General features: G+C 48.9%; 3 protein-coding genes and 2 long non-coding RNA genes across 5 annotated transcripts in view; 2 read left to right on the top strand and 3 right to left on the bottom strand.

The window, feature by feature from the left end:
* The window catches only part of tanc1b (tetratricopeptide repeat, ankyrin repeat and coiled-coil containing 1b), a 57,216-nt gene extending 51,635 nt beyond the window's left edge, over positions 1 to 5,581 (top strand). Inside the window, 10 exon segments of the mRNA XM_057032768.1 lie at positions 280 to 413; positions 550 to 673; positions 786 to 961; positions 1,092 to 1,224; positions 1,733 to 1,762; positions 1,870 to 1,961; positions 2,188 to 2,334; positions 2,945 to 3,045; positions 3,128 to 4,263; positions 4,266 to 5,581. Of these exon segments, the coding sequence (XP_056888748.1) occupies positions 280 to 413; positions 550 to 673; positions 786 to 961; positions 1,092 to 1,224; positions 1,733 to 1,762; positions 1,870 to 1,961; positions 2,188 to 2,334; positions 2,945 to 3,045; positions 3,128 to 4,263; positions 4,266 to 4,636 (2,444 nt within the window). The 3' untranslated portion in view covers positions 4,637 to 5,581.
* LOC130525815 (uncharacterized) lies at positions 756 to 1,956 on the bottom strand. Its single transcript, XR_008950588.1, has 2 exons — positions 1,786 to 1,956; positions 756 to 1,202 (listed from the first exon to the last, which is right to left on the bottom strand). It is a non-coding gene; the product is annotated as an uncharacterized LOC130525815 (long non-coding RNA).
* LOC130525767 (WD repeat, SAM and U-box domain-containing protein 1-like) lies at positions 5,472 to 12,951 on the bottom strand. The gene is made up of 11 exons (XM_057032906.1): positions 12,164 to 12,951; positions 11,629 to 11,816; positions 10,952 to 11,038; positions 10,216 to 10,309; positions 9,993 to 10,026; positions 9,868 to 9,908; positions 9,466 to 9,572; positions 9,125 to 9,154; positions 7,452 to 7,628; positions 6,050 to 6,184; positions 5,472 to 5,975 (listed from the first exon to the last, which is right to left on the bottom strand). Exons 1-11 carry the CDS (start codon positions 12,559 to 12,561, stop codon positions 5,824 to 5,826), a joined length of 1,443 nt encoding a protein of 480 aa, XP_056888886.1. The 5' UTR covers positions 12,562 to 12,951; the 3' UTR covers positions 5,472 to 5,823.
* LOC130525829 (uncharacterized) lies at positions 12,569 to 14,697 on the top strand. The gene is made up of 2 exons (XR_008950595.1): positions 12,569 to 12,704; positions 12,999 to 14,697. It is a non-coding gene; the product is annotated as an uncharacterized LOC130525829 (long non-coding RNA).
* Positions 14,698 to 14,962: 265 nt separating this feature from the next.
* cd302 (CD302 molecule) lies at positions 14,963 to 17,911 on the bottom strand. Its single transcript, XM_057032998.1, has 6 exons — positions 17,740 to 17,911; positions 17,027 to 17,152; positions 16,836 to 16,946; positions 16,404 to 16,583; positions 16,251 to 16,271; positions 14,963 to 16,170 (listed from the first exon to the last, which is right to left on the bottom strand). The coding sequence occupies exons 1-6, from the start codon at positions 17,813 to 17,815 to the stop codon at positions 15,968 to 15,970; spliced, it is 717 nt and encodes a 238-aa protein (XP_056888978.1). The 5' UTR covers positions 17,816 to 17,911; the 3' UTR covers positions 14,963 to 15,967.
* Between the last annotated feature and the right edge of the window lie 1,000 nt (positions 17,912 to 18,911).

The following is an 18,911-nucleotide window of genomic DNA, read 5'->3' on the forward strand; positions in this document are numbered from 1 at the left end:
TCTCTCTCTAAACTCAATAATCAGCAACCATTAGCCTGTGTTTTACTGCTCATACTCGCTGCCAGTGCAAACTCTAATTATCGCCGGGCTTTTAATTGTCCGCATGCAGATGGACTATTAAGGAGCGCCTGTTGTTCACCAGCAGCGTCATTCATCGTTCACTGCCTCCGTTCTCCTCAGCAGCGCCAGCAGCAGTACCTTCACCTCCACCCAACGCTCAGTGAAGCTGTCTCACCCCCCCCCCTCACAGCATTGTTTGTCCGCCTCTCTTTTCCGCAGCCTTGACAGCGGCGGCGGGCCGCGGGAAGATGGAAGTGTGCAATTTCCTGTTGGAGCAGGGCGCGGTGGTGCAGCAGGTCAACCGGCGGGGGGTCTCTCCTTTGTTCTGTTCCATCAGACAGGGGCACTGGCAGGTGAGCCGTCTCATGGGTGTTTCGCAGCCCCGTCCCACGCTTTTGCTGACAGTGTCTTCGCGGTGTCCAGCTCAATGAGCTAATGGGCGTTTTGGGCGACCTCTTCACAAGCGAATGTTTTCGGCCTGGTTTTCAGATTGCAGAGCAGCTGCTGCAGCAGGGAGCTGATATCAATGTGAGCGACAAGCAGGGCAGGACCCTGCTGATGGTGGCCGCCTGTGAGGGTCACCTCAGTACTGTGGAGTTTCTGCTCTCCAAAGGTGAGCTCCAGAACAACCCCCATCAATCCAGTCCTAGAATACATTAAAAACGGGTCAATACTCATTAACCATCGGGCGCACGTGTGAATCAGTCCTTTATTGTGTCTCAAAGGTGCCTCTCTGACTTCGATGGACAAGGAGGGGCTGACTCCCCTGAGCTGGGCCTGCTTGAAAGGACACAAGAACGTTGTGCAGTTTCTGGTGGAGAAAGGTGCGGTCATCGACCACACAGACAAAAACGGACGGACGCCGCTGGACCTGGCCGCCTTCTATGGCGACGCGGAGATCGTGAGTCAACACAACAGCAAGGCCTTAATGCAGAGCATCCCCGCCTGATGATTGGACACACACGGCTGCGAGTTAGGCCAGAACTGGACACAGCAGCGTAGAGTTTTAGGCTGGTGTGTGTCTGCTGCAGGTCCAGTACTTGGTGGAGAGGGGAGCAGTGATCGAGCATGTGGACTACAGTGGGATGAGGCCTTTGGACAGGGCCATCGGCTGCCGCAACACCTCAGTGGTGGTCACCCTGCTGAAGAAAGGAGCCAAGCTAGGTGAATCTATTTTCCTTTATTATTATTACCTGCTGCTCACCTCTCTCTTTATCAGCCTGTATTTCAAACTACCACGAATTTGCTTAAACACTTCTAGAATTTGCATAAGAAGCCAGTTTTCCTGACTTCCTTTCACTCACTTCAGCGTCTGCGTGTCTCTGTGTGTCCTGTCCTTCTCTCCCTCATGCTGCTTGGCTAATTTAAGAATGTGACTTATCACCTAAATGACATTCATGGAGCAATCTGGGTTTAGAGCTTATCTGCAGTGCACTGTAGCGTGTCTCGGGATAAAAAAAATCAGTAATGGGAAGAACCTTCTAAATTTCTTCTTCGGCACACTTAGCAGTTTGTATGCATTTAGTGCTGGAAAGTACGAGGCTGTTTCCAAGGTAGTAGCTCATAACTGTGTATCAGCATTTAGTCTCACTAAAAAAGCCTTTTCTTGCATGACCTCTTCTCCTTATTCTCTCTGCCTTAACTTTTTTAACACTGCTTTCACTGCACAAAGGCTACAGAACGTCGCCTTACGATCGATCAGGTACAATCTTTAGGTAACTTTACCTTGACCCATTTCCAGAGTATAGAGAGCTGCTGGTAGCAGCAGAAGCAGGAAATTCACACACGTGTTTTTCTTCTTCCTCTCAGGAAACGCTGCCTGGGCCATGGCTACCTCCAAGCCCGATATTTTGATCATTCTTCTGCAGAAGCTGATGGAAGAAGGAAACGTGCTTTACAAGGTATCAGTGTGTGTCATTAATGTCATGTACATGTGTGTGTTCAGCTCCGCTGACCAATGAGGCATGATTGATGAGCAAGTTTGGAGGCTGAAAGGCTAAATCGGGTGTTGACGTGCGTGCGTTCACGTGTGATTGATGAAGAGGGATTGTTTGGGCTGACAAGCTGCTTCTCTCCCCTGTTTCCTGTGTGTTTTCACTGCATGTGTGCCCTCATTGTGTCCTCCAGAAAGGGAAGATGAAAGAGGCAGCTCAGAGGTATCAGTACGCCCTGAGGAAGTTTCCTCGAGAAAGCTTCGGAGATGACCTGAAGGCATTCAAGGATCTGAGGGTCTCGCTGTACCTGAATCTGTCCCGCTGTCGCAGAAAAACCAACGTAAGACTGCGTTGAGACTGTTGATTCCCTTATTCGTCAGCTTGTTTCTCATGTGCGACCGTTTAAAAGGGTTTTGTTGATTTGCATTTAATCACATCACATTCATTAAACAATGAATATACATTGAGCATAGCTATAAAGCCTCCTGGAGCATTTATGTGCATGAAAAGCTTGTTAATATTGAAATGGTAAACGGGAGCAGCTGGGGAGGGCAGCTACAGTCTGGGGACACTGGGCTCATTTTCCACAAATGCCCACGTGCAAAAAAAAAAAGAATCCTCGGATCGCGCATGTGGCGCTCATTCCGCTCGCTTAAATTGTGCCAAGCAGTCGTGTTTATCTTTAAATACTCTCAGAAAGATGGGTTTAACGGCCACTTGGGATAAATAAAGTTTGACAGCACTGAGGAAACACGGTGGCCTTGTTTTCTGTTTTTAGCTAAGCAGATTAAAAGCTCACAAGTTTATTATTCCTGGGTCATCATTTGTCAGAAGGGTCTCACAGATGAGAAGAGAGGGCTCATGTGAGGAAAGATCACGGCCACAGACATTTACACTCGCCCCTGGCGTGTCCCAACACAAGTGTTTGACTAGTGTGACTGTTGTTTTAGGATTTTGGAATGGCTGAAGAGTTTGCATCCAAAGCACTGGAGCTGAAGCCCAAATCCTACGAGGCCTACTACGCTCGCGCTCGAGCTAAAAGAAGCAGCAGGTAAGCTCCTGAGCACCGGCCGCTGCCGTGGCTCTTCCCGTTGGAATCCGGGTCTGCTGACGTCTCGTTTCTTCCTCTACAGGCAGTTTGCTGCAGCCATGGCTGACCTGCACGAAGCGGCCAAACTCTGCCCCAATAACCGAGAGATCCGTCGTTTGCTGGCCCGAGTGGAGGACGAGTGCAAACAGATGCAGCGCGTGCAGTGTAAAGGAGGCTTCGCCGGGGCCGCCGCCGCTTCTTTCCAGGCGTCGGGAGGCCACGATTCTGACCAGGAGCAGGAGGACGGTGAGAGGGACCCTTTAGAGCACAGCCTGTCCAGGAGTTTGGAAGCACAGAGAGACATCCTGGAGGAGGAGGAAGAGGAGGAGGAGGAGGAGGAGGACGTCTCGCTGCATGAGAGGACAAATGAGGCCTGCTGCTCACAGAGCAGTTACTCCTACAACAGGGTCTTGCCTTCTGAGCCCATCAACAGTTTAGGTCATCAGAGCGCCAGCTCGCCCCCAGGCCCCAGCAGGCCTCCCCCTCACCGCTACCCCCGTGAGCACCGAGAGGCACCTCCCCAGCAGGGTCTGGTCCTGCAGCCCACCAGGCAGGCCCAGATAGTGAAGACTAACCAACACATGAGCGTGATGCAGGCTGGAGGAGGTCCCGTGGGGAGCCGCATGCCAGGATCCAAGTCCCAGTACGCCCCCTCCAGCCCCTTACCCAGCCGACACATGTCCAGTATGCTCAAACCTGGACCAGGCATCGACATCAGCCTTCTGTCCCCCCCTGCTGACGAGCCCGTGTACGGGAACCGCATGCCAATAGCAAAGAGCTGTGAGAATGATAGCCTCCAGATCTCCCACTGCAGCAGCGCCATGGTTCTGGGGCAGGACAGGCTGTCCGCCCAGTCCGCACCTTCTCTGGAGGGCGCGATCTGCTCGGGCCCGGGGCCGCAGGACAAGCACGGCGAGCCAGGAAAGGAAGCCGCGTGTGGGGGTGCAACAGGATGGCAGGGCGGCGGCATGCGCGTGTCCAGCTCCACCAGCAGCCTGGCCTCCAGCAGCAGCCTGTCGGACAGCGGCAAGCTGGGACCGGACGTCCGCAGCAAACTGTCCGACAAGACGAAGCACGGCCAGCCGCCCGGCGCCGCCGCAGAGTACAAACCCAGACCGTTCATGGGCATCACTGACAAGAAGGCACGCTTTCATCAGCAGCAGCAGCAGCAGCAGCAGCACAGCAGCAGCAGCAGCAGCAGCAGCACCCCCCGGGCGGCCGGGGCCGGCTCAACCACTCCTCTGACCTGCTGCCCGGCGAATACGAGCTGCCTTACGCCAAACCTGCGAGCACTTACCAGGAGCAACACAAACCTCCCACAGCTCAGGGCGCCATGGCCATGAGCAGCGTTCAGAACGGCATGCACGCCAAGGAGTTCACGGAGAAATTCTGCCAGGCCGCCAGCTGTTACAAAGAGTCCAAGCCGGCGCTGGCCATGACGCACGCGTTCATGGACGGTAAAGCCAAGCAGCCCGCTTTAACCCGAGATAATTCCGCCATTCACGTGACTTCAATGAAACCAAAGCGATCGTTTATAGAGTCCAACGTGTAGTTCGTTTGACCGGGCGTACAGTTCATTAACCACACTAGAGGGAGGAAGAGCGTCCGGCGGTTCAAATCCCACGCCTAGAAGAGTAACAGCGATCCATGTCAGTGTAGCAGCAGCGTGTTTGTGTAGATCCAGACTCATGACAGTGTTGTGCTGGCTCAGATTTTCCTGCTCTCTTGTGTTTCTGTTACACGGCGACATGTCCACAATGGGGGACATTGCACTGAAGGGAGGATCTGGACACGCTCCTCAGCAACCAAACGGCGACAGAAAGCACTTTAACCACACTTAGGTCGCACAAGTGCTCCGACAACGCGCCGGGTTCCAGGAAAATGGAGGAGTTCTGAGGTGTGTTCGGTCTCTGCTGCTGCGGCAGGCGGGGGAGGGGAGGGGAGGGGAGGGGAGGGGCAGGAGGTGGTAGATCCTCACGTTGTGTATATTCTTTAAAAACCTTTTCCTTCTGTTCAGCGAAGGTCCGTGTTAAATATGTCGACAGGTTCATACTTGTGTCATTTGAGTTTTATGCAAAATGTTCTAATGGTGTTTAAAAAAAACATTTGTTAAATGTGTTTGTACATTCTATAAATCACCATTAACATCAAAATGAACGCCTTTATGTATCTGCTTCCTGTTGCTGTCCAGTTTAATTTATTTACAGCGCCAATGGCTTGGTTAATTGTAAAAGCAATATATTTTATATAGTTATTTTTGCACAGCTACTAAGACATTTTATGATTCTCAGTAATGTTGAGTTTAAGCGCGCTACAATTGCAGATTTCTAAGAGCTAAAGCGGCCTCGGCTCTGTTTCAACATGTCCGTAAAAAAGTTGTTGCCGTGTTTCTTCAGTATTGTGAGCTTTATTAGCCGTGATCACAGACTGTAATAGAACATTACTGCCATAGCCACGATGGAAGAGAGAAATAAAGACCCCACTGACGGAGCAAAAACTCTCTGCTGTTTTCTTGTAAAAAGAGGATATTTGAAATCATTTCCCCTGAAGCAGATGTTTGGTTGGAGTCGGCGGTGACACTCCGAGTGTTTAGACGAGCTGCAGCCGGCGTGGCCACAAATGGAGACGGCAGCAGAGTGTTAGCGTTAGCGCCGCGGTGAGGTAAGGAGTGTTTACGTTGATGATTGGCACAGCTGACTAACGACTTTAAACCTCGATGATGTTCGAGGATCCGGATGTCTACTGGCTCGACTTCCATCGCGACATTGCCATCTTCAGGGATCTGTTGGGGGTGAGAATCGTGGTCTGGAGGGGCAGGTTGGTCATGGGGCTGCTTCTGTTCTTCCCCCTGAGCCAGCTCTCGATGGAGTCTCGCTCATAGGAGTACCCATCTGCGGAGCGGACGCCTCGTAAACACCCAAGACGGCGGCAGATCATCAAACACAAGCTCATTTCATGGTCCCACCTGCAGCGATGACGGGGTCCTTCATCATCTCTCTGGTGATCGGGCACAGGAACTCATCAGGGGGCCCTGATCCGCTCTCCTCTGCCTTCAGGGCCTCGATTTTCCTCATGAGACGGCAGCGAAGTCCCACCGACTCTGAGAGACAAACACACTCCCGCTTGTAAATGCACACAAATGATCCTTTAGCAGAAACATAACTGGATCTGTGGAGGTCAGAGGTCACCCAGAGAGAGATTTCAGAGCCGATCATTGACATCAAATCTCTCTCTTCCATGGATTCCCGGTCGCGACCCAGTTTACCTGTGGAATGTTCCAGCACGGGTCAGTTTCCATAATGAAATCCACATCAAGACACTGAATCAGTGAAGCTTCCGGGGTAAACGCTTCGCATTTGTCTTGTTCTAACAGGACAGGAAGTATGGAGGGATGGAGAAAAGCCTTCAGGGACGAACAGGAAAATCCTGCATCCTCGTCTGGACTGTGGCGGACGTCTGCTGCCGCGATCACGAAGGCTTCTGGTGCTCTGGGGAACCAGTATGAGGTAACGTTCTCCCTCTGTGGAGCACGCTGAAGCCATTATGAGTCCCGATTCGGCCAATAAAGCGCACGGAGCTGCTGAGGGCTTTCGTGTTTCCGCGAGCGTCCAGGGGTCATCGGACCCGACCCGTCCTCCTCACATTGATAATTCAATGAGACTGGGCGGTGCACCTACAGAACGAGGTCGAGGGGATTTTTTTTTTCCTCTCGCCTTCAACTCAGATTCATGAATAATCCATAAAGACAAGTTTGAGTTCGGGAGTCCGTTTCTGGCCTCCATGTGTGCTACTGGGAAGGACAGCTGTCCAGACTGGGAGGTTCTGATGTCCATAACTGATGGAGCCGATCACTGTCCATGACTCCAGGAGGTGTGATGATGTCATCCAGGCCATCACGTGGGTGCGGGAGACAACGTGTTAATGCATGAAACATTTTGTCTGTTTCCATTGCAACAATTTTGCTCCAGCTTCAAGTACTTCAAGAGTAAATGTAGGGAGCATTTGAGGAGCTGCTCTGTCGTGCTTTGTTGTACTTTTACTACATCGACTTTGCGTATTTTAGAACTTCCGTTACTTTTCAGGGCACGAGCCTAAGGGAGGGTTACTGTGGGGTAATCTTGGTAGTGTCTTCACTCTGCTTTGGGATTGTATAAGCATCAATGCTGCGGCCTCTATTTCATAAACTACTTCATTTGAAGATTTTTCCTTTTAAAGTAGCTTACATCATGCTTTTCCGCTGAAGTCGGCAGTTTGTGCTTCAGGATCGACCCTGGAATCCCCACAAAGGGAACATTAAATCCCAGCGTCCCAGTGAGCGTGAGCTGCGCGCTAACGTTCGTGACTGCGTTCTGTGTTCCCGGCCTCACCAATTCCCAGCTCTGCGGCCGTGTCCTTGTTGAGCCGGCTGAGCTCCGCTCCGTCGATGTTGTTGCTTGTGAAGGTGCCCACGAGATCCTGCAGCCCTTCCTGGCGGAGCCAGGCCTGCACGTCCTCCTCCGACCAATCAGAGAAGAGCCTCCTGGAATAACCCGGCAGCTTCCTTTCTGCAAAACAATAGACAGGAAATGTGGAAGTGACCAAACGTATCTGCTACAGGAGAGGACACACTCGTCCAGCATGTGTGATCCTTACCGCACACACACTTGACCTAAAAAAACCAAAATGATGGAGTGTTGCGAAACTGTGCCGACACGCAGCTCATCAAGCTTCCCATGACTCCCCGGGAGCGTGCGGCCATCATTTATCACGCTGTGCTGAAACAAACCCGCCCAGCCCTTTTAATGACACCTCACGGCGGCCTCCTGGTTCCCATCAGCCACCATTAGACATGAAAAATGACCCAGACAACAACACGACTCCTCCACCACCAGCACCGCTTCTTCTCTCCTCCGTTAAAGTGATGCCAAAATGCCCGATTAAGCATGCAGAAATGTCCTTTATATGTTTAGCTTGGTGCTAACGGCACGGCTCATTATAACAAGGATGACAAAACTAACAGGAAATGCGCCCCCCCCCCCCCTCATGTCATGTGACCAGTGTGCAGGACAGCAATGCCAGTAACGCCACCTCCCCCCTGCAGGCTGATAGACTGTGGAGTCTCTCAGTCTAGCGGGCTGAGTCATGCACGACTCTGCCAAAAGCTCGAGAAGTTTCCTCTGCACTGGGAAAGCTCAGACGGTAGCGTTTAATTAGTTGGACAGAAGCACATATGAGGTCGTCTATGTCATCTTCAGCGCCGACGGAAGTCGGAGTCTGGAAAGGGGGCAACAGGTGGCAGAGGTGTGCACGGGTGCAACTTTCCAGTAGCATCTGTCACTGTTGAGTTGCTACACAAACGCCTTTGCAGCTAACAGACGCTAGAAGGCCTTTGAGCAAGCAGCAGTGAGAGGAAAAAGCTCCTTTTAACAGGAAGAAACCCTGACAAGGCTCAGGGAGGGACCCTTCTGACGGCAGCAAGAGGACAGATGGGATGTTGGGATTTCGTGGTTTAGCATGCTACACCTGCTAATAACCGCTGTACATGATTTAGCATTAGGGCTCAGGGAATTCTCTGCTGCTTTCCAAGTGTTTAGCATTTTCCTTTGACTCCAGATGGGATGAGAACATCTTCACCAGATTTCACGACAGCTCCCGGCCTCCAGACCACCGCTGTCACCCCCAGATTCATCTACCACCAGTAGAAACTGCAGAGCCAACATTCCCTGACCTATTTTTAACAGTTCAGCAGAAGCAAATGAGCTTGGAAAGTTTGAGCCAGACTCATTATCAGTTTGAAGCTTTTGGTGAGATTTTCCCGGCTTTACAGGCGATTTTCTTCTTCTTTTGCCTGGACCCAGCACAGACAAAAACTGAAAAGAGGCCCCGCATCACACGCTAAAGCAAAAAAGCAATGTCTCAAGCGGAGGAAGAAGAAAGAGCTCTCAGACATGGGATGATAAAAACACATGTGGAGCGACATCTAGAGCAGTTACATTCAAACGAGACCTCAAAGAGCAACAGCCACGGATCATTTCCAAGGCTGGAGGATGAATTTATTTACCTTGGCACGCCGCCTGTCTCAATTCAGCCTCTGCAGATAAAACAATAAAGGGAATGTTCTTAATATAGGAAAGAAAGATGATGGATTTTTCTTTAAAAAAAAAAAAAAGAAATAAATGTATGCGAATCACCATAGGGCCAATTTTACTGACACAGACTTTGCTTTGACAACCTGCCTCATGTCAGAAGAACATTTTACTCTTTCAGATGTTTCTCTTTATTGAGGTGATGCAACAGCAGCTGTCTGGAGCTGCTTCCCTGCGGCACCAGTCAACAGTCCCAGTTCCACCACCAGCGCCCAGTCTCTCACTGCTCGTGCACAAACCCTTCTGGGCTTCTTACCGGGCGAGCTGGCCACGTCTCCGATTCTCCACACTTTCACGCTTCTGTCCATGGAGCCAGTGGCCACCCAGGGCATGATGGGAGACAGCGCCACCGTGGTCACGTACCTGCGGGAGGAGGAAGAGGAGCGGGCAGGTGAAGGGTGTGCACAGCAGGCTCGAACCAGCTGGGAGAGATAGCAGTCAGACGGCTGGTCTCAGATCAGCCCGTCTGAAATCCTGTCAGGCACTTCAAAGCAACGCGCTGCTGCTTACCTGCGGCGCCGCTTCAGAGGAGACATATTGCATCACTGCACACAGTGTTTCTGGGCAACACTAATAAAGGGAGGGGAAAAATCCCCACGTTTTCATCTGCAGCCATTTTTTTCGGTGGTTGCCGTGGTGATCACGCAGCATCATTTACCTGTTGTGCTGTGTCAAGGTGTAGAGCAGGGTCCCCTGGCTCTGCAGACCAGAACACGCGTGTTTACCGTCTCTGGGCACGTTTATTATTTAACACATTTGCAGAAAGGTTCACGCTTCACTTACGGCATCATATATGGCAACGCTTTTATCCACCGACCTGGTGAATAATTCACAAGAATAAAAGCCTTAAAGCCAAAGTTTCGTTCAATAAAAACGTGAACATGAACTTTTGTGTAGATTTAAAGTCATTATAATGCAGAGATGTATCACCCCCTAGTGGCGGACTGAGAGAACAGCAGCATCCGTGTCAGCAACGTGTCAGTGCGTGCGTGCGTGCGTGCGTTACCCTGAGACGACCAGCTCTCCATCAGAGGAGAAGGCGCAAGACAAGACTGGAGCTGACTGGCTGGTGAGGGTGTGAAGCAGCTTCAAGGCACAAACTGAAGGTCAAAATACAAACACACACGTTCAGGGACGAGTCCACAAACACTCTTTCAGTATGAAGCTCTATAAGGTTAAAACAAAAAAGAACAGAAAACGCACTAAAACAGCGTTTTATGGGTCTGTGGGAGGTTCATTTGTCTTCCGTGCACACAGTCAGAGGAAACAAATAAACTCTGACAAAAAGAAATAAAACTTCATCATATTGAACATGTTAATCACAGCGTTAAAAAAAAGATCAACCAGATCAAAAAAGCCACAGAAATGTTCTACCAGAGAAGCCCCAGCGTGGGGAGTAACAAGGTAAAGGAAACGACACATATTGTTTTGATGGAGACGAAAAATCAAGTTGCCATGGCAATGCTTCTGAGGACCTCATAGCACTGTGTGTTTACAACAGACATTCAGCCTGTAGTCTGGCCACACACCCTGTGAGGGAACATAAGAAACCCGATTCTACACAAACACACACACTGGCCTCTGCTGAATGTCATCAAATGATCCATTATTAATGAGTCTTCAGATGATTTATTCCTGACACTAATAAAATTCTTTCACTCTGCAGAGATTTGAAGGTTAATGCAGTGGCACTCTCTCTCTCCTCTTTCTCTTCCCCCCACTCCCCCTCTCCCCCAGCCTACCGGATCCATCATGCTGGGGGAGGCTCCAGACTTTCACCCGGCTGTCCTGACCACAGGAGGCCAGACGAAACTCCACACAGCAGCCGTCTGCAGGAGGGAAAAACACGACACTTCCTGAACTTTTCAATCTGGAGACAAGAAATACAATACATACAAAGACAAATTGATTAAATAAAATTGCTAAAAACATGGACCTCGAGACTTCCCGCCTCTAATAGATAAAATGCATTAAGTTGTTTCAATAGAATTCTTATTGGAATGCTGATATAATTAACGATTAAATAAAATACACCGTGTTACTGACATCTAGTGGCGAGAGTAAATACTGCATGGATGTTAAATTGAACTTACGGTGGCTCGTGTGGTACAAAATAGATGCATCTAAAGTCTAAATCCACAAGTTAGACTGAGTTGTTGACGTATTTACGAGCGTTGGACTCAAACACGTACTTTTCTAAGTGATATAGGTACACTAATACAGGGGAACCGTGAGAATATTTATATAAATAGCTGACAAGTGAACAAAAACATAACTTAGTAAACCAATTGTTATGAATGTATTATTTAAGTGTCATGCTCAAATACAGTCGGAGAGCTGTTCCCCAGAAGTACGACGGCTGTAAAAGAATAAAATAGCTAAAATAGCTGCCCAGATCCACTGTCAACTGAGAACTCACCCACATTAAAAGTGGGTGCAAAGCTGAGGCAGGTGACCCCGAGGTCGTGGGCATCCTTCTGAGCGTGCAGAAGCTTCATGTCCGTGTCCCAGAGTTTGATGTCTCCGTGGGTGCAGCCGCTCACAAACATCTGGCTGCAGGGAGAAAAGCAGCAGGCCACCACGCTGGCCTCGCTGGCCGTGCTGCAGCTGGAAACAACCGAGCAGGGCTTTTTCAGAACAAAGGAGCACAAGGAGTGAGGGAGGTGGGGAATTAATCAAGCCAGATTAAAGTGGCGTTTAAACCTTTACATCAGCTCACAGTGGGGGACTCCTCAACAGAATAAACAGATGTAATAACAGATTACTTATTTTAAAACGTTAATTATGTAATTTAGTGTGGCAGACAGTTGTTGGATCGTTAAACACTTAATTGCACACAGTATTATCCACTATAAATACATGCTGTCACAGTTTAAAACACCTGACTGCGGCTCCTAAACGCATATATGACTCTGCCCGACTAAAGGTCACCCTAAGCCCGACCCCGACCCTACCTGCGTAACGTCCTTGAGCAGAAGTCCCACAGGGCCACGGTGCCGTCGCAGGCTCCCGCCAGGAGGAGGGAGGAGTCCGGGGCCAGTGCGCACACTCGCAGCGGACTGCGGCCTGGGTGCTCCAGCGTGGCGGTCACCTCACCCGTCCCGGAGCTCCACACCACCACGGATCCGTCCGTGGAGCAGCTGAGCAGGTGGGCGCCACATGCGCTGAAGCAGCAGCAGTGCACCCCGTACCCGTGACCGGACAGCGGGGAGTAGGGGAGCTCCGAGAAGTCGTCGGTGTCGTAGACGCGGATGGTTTTGTCCCCGGAGGAGGTGGCCAGCAGAGAGGGAGAGAAGGCGCAGCAGCTCACCTCGTCTGTGTGACGGTGGAGGGTCGCAAGCAGCGACACCATGTTGGACCGGAGTTCCAAAACAAGAACCACGCTCAGATATACAAGAGCGACCTGACAGATGATCTGTTCCTTAAAAACATGAACCTTGGCCGACCGCTTCACACTTCCGGTTTCAGCGCAATAAATTAATTTGACCCGCAGCTGTAAGTCACGTGACAGCTGTCAAAGCCCCGCAGAGACGCTTCGGTGCTGTTGTAAGAGGTTGTTGCTGGTGTCCTCATCATGTTTTAATCGTTTTCAGACTTTCACTGAGACACGTGGGGCAGCGTGATCCTCATGCCAGCCTGAAATAAATGAAAACTTGGACGCGTTTATCAATTAAATGTTGGTTTTACTTACTAGCATATTCTAACAATAAACCCTTTTCTTACAGCGCCTCCTAGTGGCCGTGGAAGGCTCAAAACATCTGCCTTCTGACCTACCTTTTCTGTTTACAGCCTGAGCGTTTTCAAACCTATCAGCTGAGCTAGAGCCCAAAGGCAATGCATGCTGGGAGTTGTAGTACCTGGCTCAGAGCTCCGTCTACAGGTAATTGCTGCACCTGGATCTGACGTATTAACACACAGAGAAAATACATTTTTAATCTAAATTTTGTGAGATAATTAGGGGTGAGGAGAAGAGATAGAGTGGAGGCTGAGTTTATGGTTTCCATCTCCAGATCTTCTATTTCCACATACTCCAGAGCTGCTTTTTCTGATTTTCTGTGTTTCTCTTCTGTTGAGCCATTTCTGCTCACTAGCCTCCTCATTGTCCATCTTCTGCTGGACCTTGTCCTCCATTTCTCAGCAGACTGCAGAGCTCTGGCTCATCACAGCTCAGAGACCGTCTGCAGCTGCTTTCTGAAGCTCGCCTTCTGCTCATCGAACTGTCCCTGCATCCTGTCCTCCAGCTCTCGCTGGGATTCTTTCAGTTCCCCACAGAGTTGCTTCTGGAACCCGTCCTCTATCTGCCGCAGCGCTCTGTGGAAGATTGTGTCTTGCTCTTCCAGTTTCTCCTGAGGTTGGTCTGCACAGCTTCAAGCTTGTCTGCTCTGCTTTAGAGCCACCTCTGCCCCGCTCAGCTGCTTCACTGCTTCAGCCTAAGTGATGGTTCTCTGCTGCCTCTTCTTAATGGCGTCACTCAGCTGCTGCTTTTCCTCAGCAAGCTGCTCTTCCAGTTGGTTGATGTCGCTCGGATGTTGGCACTGAGTTCTGGAGCGGATTCATTTCCTGCTGAAGCTGCCCGAGCTCCTTCTCCATCCTCAGTCTGACGTCCATCTCAAACTGTGTAAAGCGAAACGCTTTCAAGTGTGGAAAAGTAGCGAAGCAGAGTTGTTAGATTGAGCTGGAAAGAGCCATTTTGGTTGGAACACCAAGGTTACAGGGTAAATAACCTAATAACAGCCACTTTCAACCGATGATGTCATCAAATCATCTTCAAAAATGCACACAAAAGGCTCATCTTCATTTTACTTATTTGTCACCAGGGTTACGAGACCTTTAGAATTTTAATGACAGGATTGTTGCATTTGGAGTCTTTGAGTCCACTTGTTGCGAGAGTCTCATTTGAGTCTGCAGTTCTCACGATGAGTTTCACCCTGTAGCCGAACGGTTTGCTGCATGGGATAAATAAATAACCTAAAGGTGGGGGAAACCCATGGGAAACTGATAAAGAATGTCAATAAGCAGAAAGGTGGATAAATATTGACTTCTTATTTAGCCTCCATCACTGGAGGAGGTAAGTAACTGTGCTGTGGTTTCTTTCCAGTATTGGACAATTTGATCTTTTCTGACCGCTTCCATCTCTGGAATACCGGGAAGAGAAGAGTCCCTTTTTCATGGCAGTGTGTCCAGTTTTATTGGCTGCATGTAGCATCTTCCTCCCCCCTGTTGAGGGAGAAGAGCCTGTTTGAAGCAGGCACGTTTTTCTCACGCGAAAAAAGGTTTGTGGTAAAACTGGAAGCTGTTGTCCTGTTGACACAAAGGGCAGAGCCCGTTTACCTCCCACATACATTAGACACAGTAAATCTTCTGTGTATTTTACATTTTAAATATCATGTAAAGAAAACCATACTGCTGTATTCACCTGTCGTGGTGACAAATAAAAATTAAAAAAAATCATCTGTTGGCATTAAAAAGTGTCCAGTTTGAGGATTGATTCCGTGTTTGTATTTGTTTTTCCGTTAAAAATGTTTATTTGGGGGGGACAGAAAGGCAGTTTTATAACCCACCTTGGTTATATATATATAAACATGGTTGTGAGCTTTTCCAAAAATGCCCATAAAGGCAGAGGAAGTTAAATAAAAGTTAATAGATCAAAGAAAAATAGACCATTTTCTAATTTAGGACACATCTCAAATGTGCCATCGCTTCAAAGATCACCCAAAGTTGCTGAATCAGATCGTCAATTACAAAATCTGGAATTCCTTTTGTATCCAAACTTTATTATGAAAAACAAAACCGAAAGAGAGTTCATTAAAATTCTGATCAGTATTTTATACACAATCACTATTAGGAGTCAGATACGATTATTATGTGATTATTTCTCATGACCTAAATGGAAAGAATAATGGCACGCTCGCAAGGAAATATTGCACATAAACACAATAATTATACTCTGCATTAGTTGGAAGGGAGTGAAGCTTAGAGGAACTTTGCCAGGACATTTCTGGCACTTATTCCATCAGGTAACAACAGACACCCCTTTCCATGGTTGCACTCTTGAATTCACTGATCTGACTGGAAAAGATTTCATTGTCACTTTCTTAGCTTCATCAATATACTGATGGGTCGGACACAGACCGAGCAGTTACAATAATTAGAAAGGCACGTTTTTGCCACCACTTTTACACCAGCACATACCAGTATCATTCCCAACGATCACCTTATTTTGACCAGTGCCTCATCAGACACAAGACCAGAGAGCCACACACCAAGATGATCAAACCAAAGACACATGAAAACTGATACAGAAGGGCTCAATTCCGTGTCACGTCAGATGTGCTGCTGCCTCACGGACGGTGTGACATTAAAAATCATCCGGGAAACAGGTTTCACACGCAGAACTATGTGCTCAACGGGACTGTGGGAATCACACATTCACAAAGAATTCCTGCTTCTTTGAACACCGTTTGAATAAAGTCAGTTCGCTCATCACAACGTAGCTAAATGTGAGTAAAAGCACACAACTTGGGTGATGTAATGATTACAGAATGAAGACAGATGAATGTGTATCAGCTCACAACAAACACAAACTTTATATCAAAACTGACACCAGACCAGGCTAAAAATCCACCAATCGGGACAAAACGAGCAGTAAATTGTCGATGTACAGTGGAACTATGCTGGTGTCAGCTGTGGAACAATCACATTGTCACCTCTTTGTTGACTCTGAAGCACCAGGATGTGCTTCCTGCTGCCGAGTCCTCCTACGGCACGCTGTCGGCCTCCTCGGCATCAACCAGGCAGGACTGGTCCGGCTCCAGGACCCGAAACGGAGGGTGGTACTCAAAGGCTGTGAAGATGTTGGAGCCGAGATTCTGCTTCTGGTACAGGAACCAAATACCAGCCGAGACCCCAACAACAGTGATCACGCTGAGGATGACCAGGATGGACAGCACCGGGCTGGGCGCTGAGCAGAACAAGCAACAATGTCAGGGACATAAAGTGACAACTCTGTGTGCACGAGGCCGAGTTTTAAAGTTCACTTACTTCGCTTCGGTTTCTCTGCCTCTGAAAGACATAAAGATTCCCCAGTCAGAGTGGCGATACAACCCAAACACGGTTGAATGCAGTTAGCTCAACTCAAAGCTGCCTAAAAATGATATTATGACGTGCGTGTAGCAACACACACACTCGCCGTACCCTGCTTGGCCTCACACACCACTCCGTTCTCCACTTCATCCAGACAGCTGACCTTCTGCCACTTCCCGGTGTTGCTGTGCAGAACCCCACACGTGTCCATGAGCGCGATGTCTGGAGACGAGGCGTCCTCCCAGTTGGTGAACTTCACGGGACTGTCGTCCGACCATCTCATGGTGTCATCTGATAAAAAGCAGAGTAAACCACCTGATTGCAGGTCATTTATGACACGAGAAAGAACCGGATCACCGATTTTGCTCCAGGCTTAAACGAGCTTTTTAATGTTAGAAACGTAGCAGGAAGTAAGGGATAACTCACCAGTTAGTTTCTAACTTGACACAGTGTGAAATACTGATTATTTACTGTTTTGTTTTCTTTTTTTTAGGTTAAATATGGTTCCAGGATCGATACGTCCTCCGGTCACATGGTACTCACTGTCTGTATCAAAATACATTCCCAGCCACACGTTCACGGTGCCCTTCCACACCTCTGGGCTATATTTAATTGCAAAGTCATTCTCCTGGACACTCTGGATGGACAGAAGCTCTGGAAAAAAGGATGCACGACAAAAATGACAACGTCTACGGAGCTGAAAATACCGATAACTAACTAAATATCTGTTTTACCAAATCCTTGGCAGAGGCTTTTCGCTCTTGCATAGGTGTAGCTTTTGATCTGGTCCTCTGCCCCGTGGACAAAGTGGTAACATTTGTCCTGGAATGGGACCCATGTTCGTCCATCTGCAGGACAGTCTGAGGATGTCCCAGGACAGGTCAGAGGTGAGAAACCATCTTATCGTCACACACAATGTTGCAACAGCTTCCACTGTTTCCCAGCTTCCTCATCATTACTTCTCTTTGTTCAATCTTTTCCACGCTGTCCTCCGAAACAAGAACTACAAGAATTATTTCGATTTCACGTCGAATGCGTCCACACAGGCCTGTCCTCCACACCGCTGGTTTCAGGACAGCAGGTTCCTTTTAAAACGGCTACAAATCACTTCCCTGTTATGGATTTACCATTAGCTACATGAAGTTAACCCATTCAAACGATCTGGTTTACATATTTTCAGACATCTGATGCAGTTTAGCAGCTTTCAATGTGGACGTGACGTTTTAAACGTGATTAGCTTCAACATCGGCATGTGCTGCTCAAACTGGATCCGTCGCGTTTTAATACTTTCGCAACAGCCCCCCCACGGTTCAAAAGTCCCGCAGCCACGCACGAAACGCCACTTCGGACGCTCAGAAACTGCTGGCGGAGCTGCCGAACGCAAACCCGGCCCGCCGGCACGACCAAAGTTGGGCTTAACTCCCCGAACTCTCGGTTCGGCTCTCACCTCCCGTCAACGTGAGCCGCAGCTGGATAAACGACACCAACACCACGAAGGGCACCTTCTCTGTCAGCGACCCCATGACGGCGAACACAACACACTCGCGCACACGCGCGCACACGCATACGCGTACACGAACTTTGGTGTTTTCGGACTGGCGCAAGACCCGGGCGTCCGCTGTGACGTCACCCACGCCCCGCCCATACTCCAAGGCACGCGCGAGCACGCACACGTACACACAAGATGATTTAGCTATCTTTGTGGGGTCGTTTGACTAGCTAAATTACGTATCTTAATAATTATCCTCACAAAAATAATCAAACCTTGTTTTACTTTTAAACCTCATTATTACATCATAATGCTAATGTTAATGTTATTATATATAGTGTAAGCCCCAAAGGCCCGATGCAAACTGGGACCCTCATGTGTACAAAAACATACACATATACAGCATAAACTATATGCTAAGTTTCATTCCATTTCGACTATTTTTAAAATGTATGGCGCTGGCCATTATCTAGTACAGAAGTGAATGCATTTGTTGTGGAGACTCTTATTGACATAATCACTGTATGTCCCAGGCCTTTTTATTAACCTCACACCACCATGCCAAAGCTTAATCAACCCTATTCTAACCGTCCGACAACTGTTTGTTTCATCTTGCGATCAATAGGTGGCGCTGTGTCCTCAGTGTTGGGCACAACTGCATGGATTAGTTCACTTGACCAGACCTCTGGAATTTTTTTGCAAAGGTCTTTTTGATCGGTGGCTCTTTTTTTTCTTCCCTGCTGTATCATTACTCTGAAAATCAAAGATCGGTGGATCTATACATTAACTGGTACAAGTGTTCAGGGATTCTGATGGAAAACTGTAGTTAATGGTTTACAGTTGAACATTGCAATGACATTGGCATTATTCTATAGGGAAACATCACTCTCATCCGAGTGGGTAAAAGGGAAGCATGTGCACTGGGGTGACAGGGGTGAGACGCCATAGCTGGCAGGCACAGGTGGCGAAGACAAAGACAGCTGGAACATGAGTTTTCTGCCTGTCTGGGGCTGGTGGCCCCCCATAGGGTGGCACGACACACTGCAGGATGCGGCAAGGACCCATCTGTCATGAAAAAGCCCACTCCCACCCTCGCCAGGCCATGTGTGTTTTCCACAATACCACGTGAC

Source organism: Takifugu flavidus, chromosome 1, assembly GCF_003711565.1.
Source record: "Takifugu flavidus isolate HTHZ2018 chromosome 1, ASM371156v2, whole genome shotgun sequence".
Taxonomy (NCBI): Eukaryota; Metazoa; Chordata; class Actinopteri; order Tetraodontiformes; family Tetraodontidae; genus Takifugu; species Takifugu flavidus.

What these genes read in the sequence shown, in the direction of transcription:
- cd302 (XM_057032998.1), bottom strand. Translation starts at nt 17,815, where the DNA reads ATGGGGTCGCTGACAGAGAAGGTGCCCTTCGTGGTGTTGGTGTCGTTT. An exon ending in AAGCCTCTGCCAAGGATTTG is followed by an intron (nt 16,947 to 17,026) that starts GTAAAACAGATA and finishes CCTTTTTTCCAG; the next exon opens with AGCTTCTGTCCATCCAGAGT. An exon ending in AATGTATTTTGATACAGACA is followed by an intron (nt 16,584 to 16,835) that starts GTGAGTACCATG and finishes GCTTTTTATCAG; the next exon opens with ATGACACCATGAGATGGTCG.
- LOC130525767 (XM_057032906.1), bottom strand. Translation starts at nt 12,561, where the DNA reads ATGGTGTCGCTGCTTGCGACCCTCCACCGTCACACAGACGAGGTGAGC. An exon ending in AGACGTGGCCAGCTCGCCCG is followed by an intron (nt 9,155 to 9,465) that starts GTAAGAAGCCCA and finishes TTTTATCTGCAG; the next exon opens with AGGCTGAATTGAGACAGGCG. An exon ending in GGACCCCGTCATCGCTGCAG is followed by an intron (nt 5,976 to 6,049) that starts GTGGGACCATGA and finishes TCCGCTCCGCAG; the next exon opens with ATGGGTACTCCTATGAGCGA.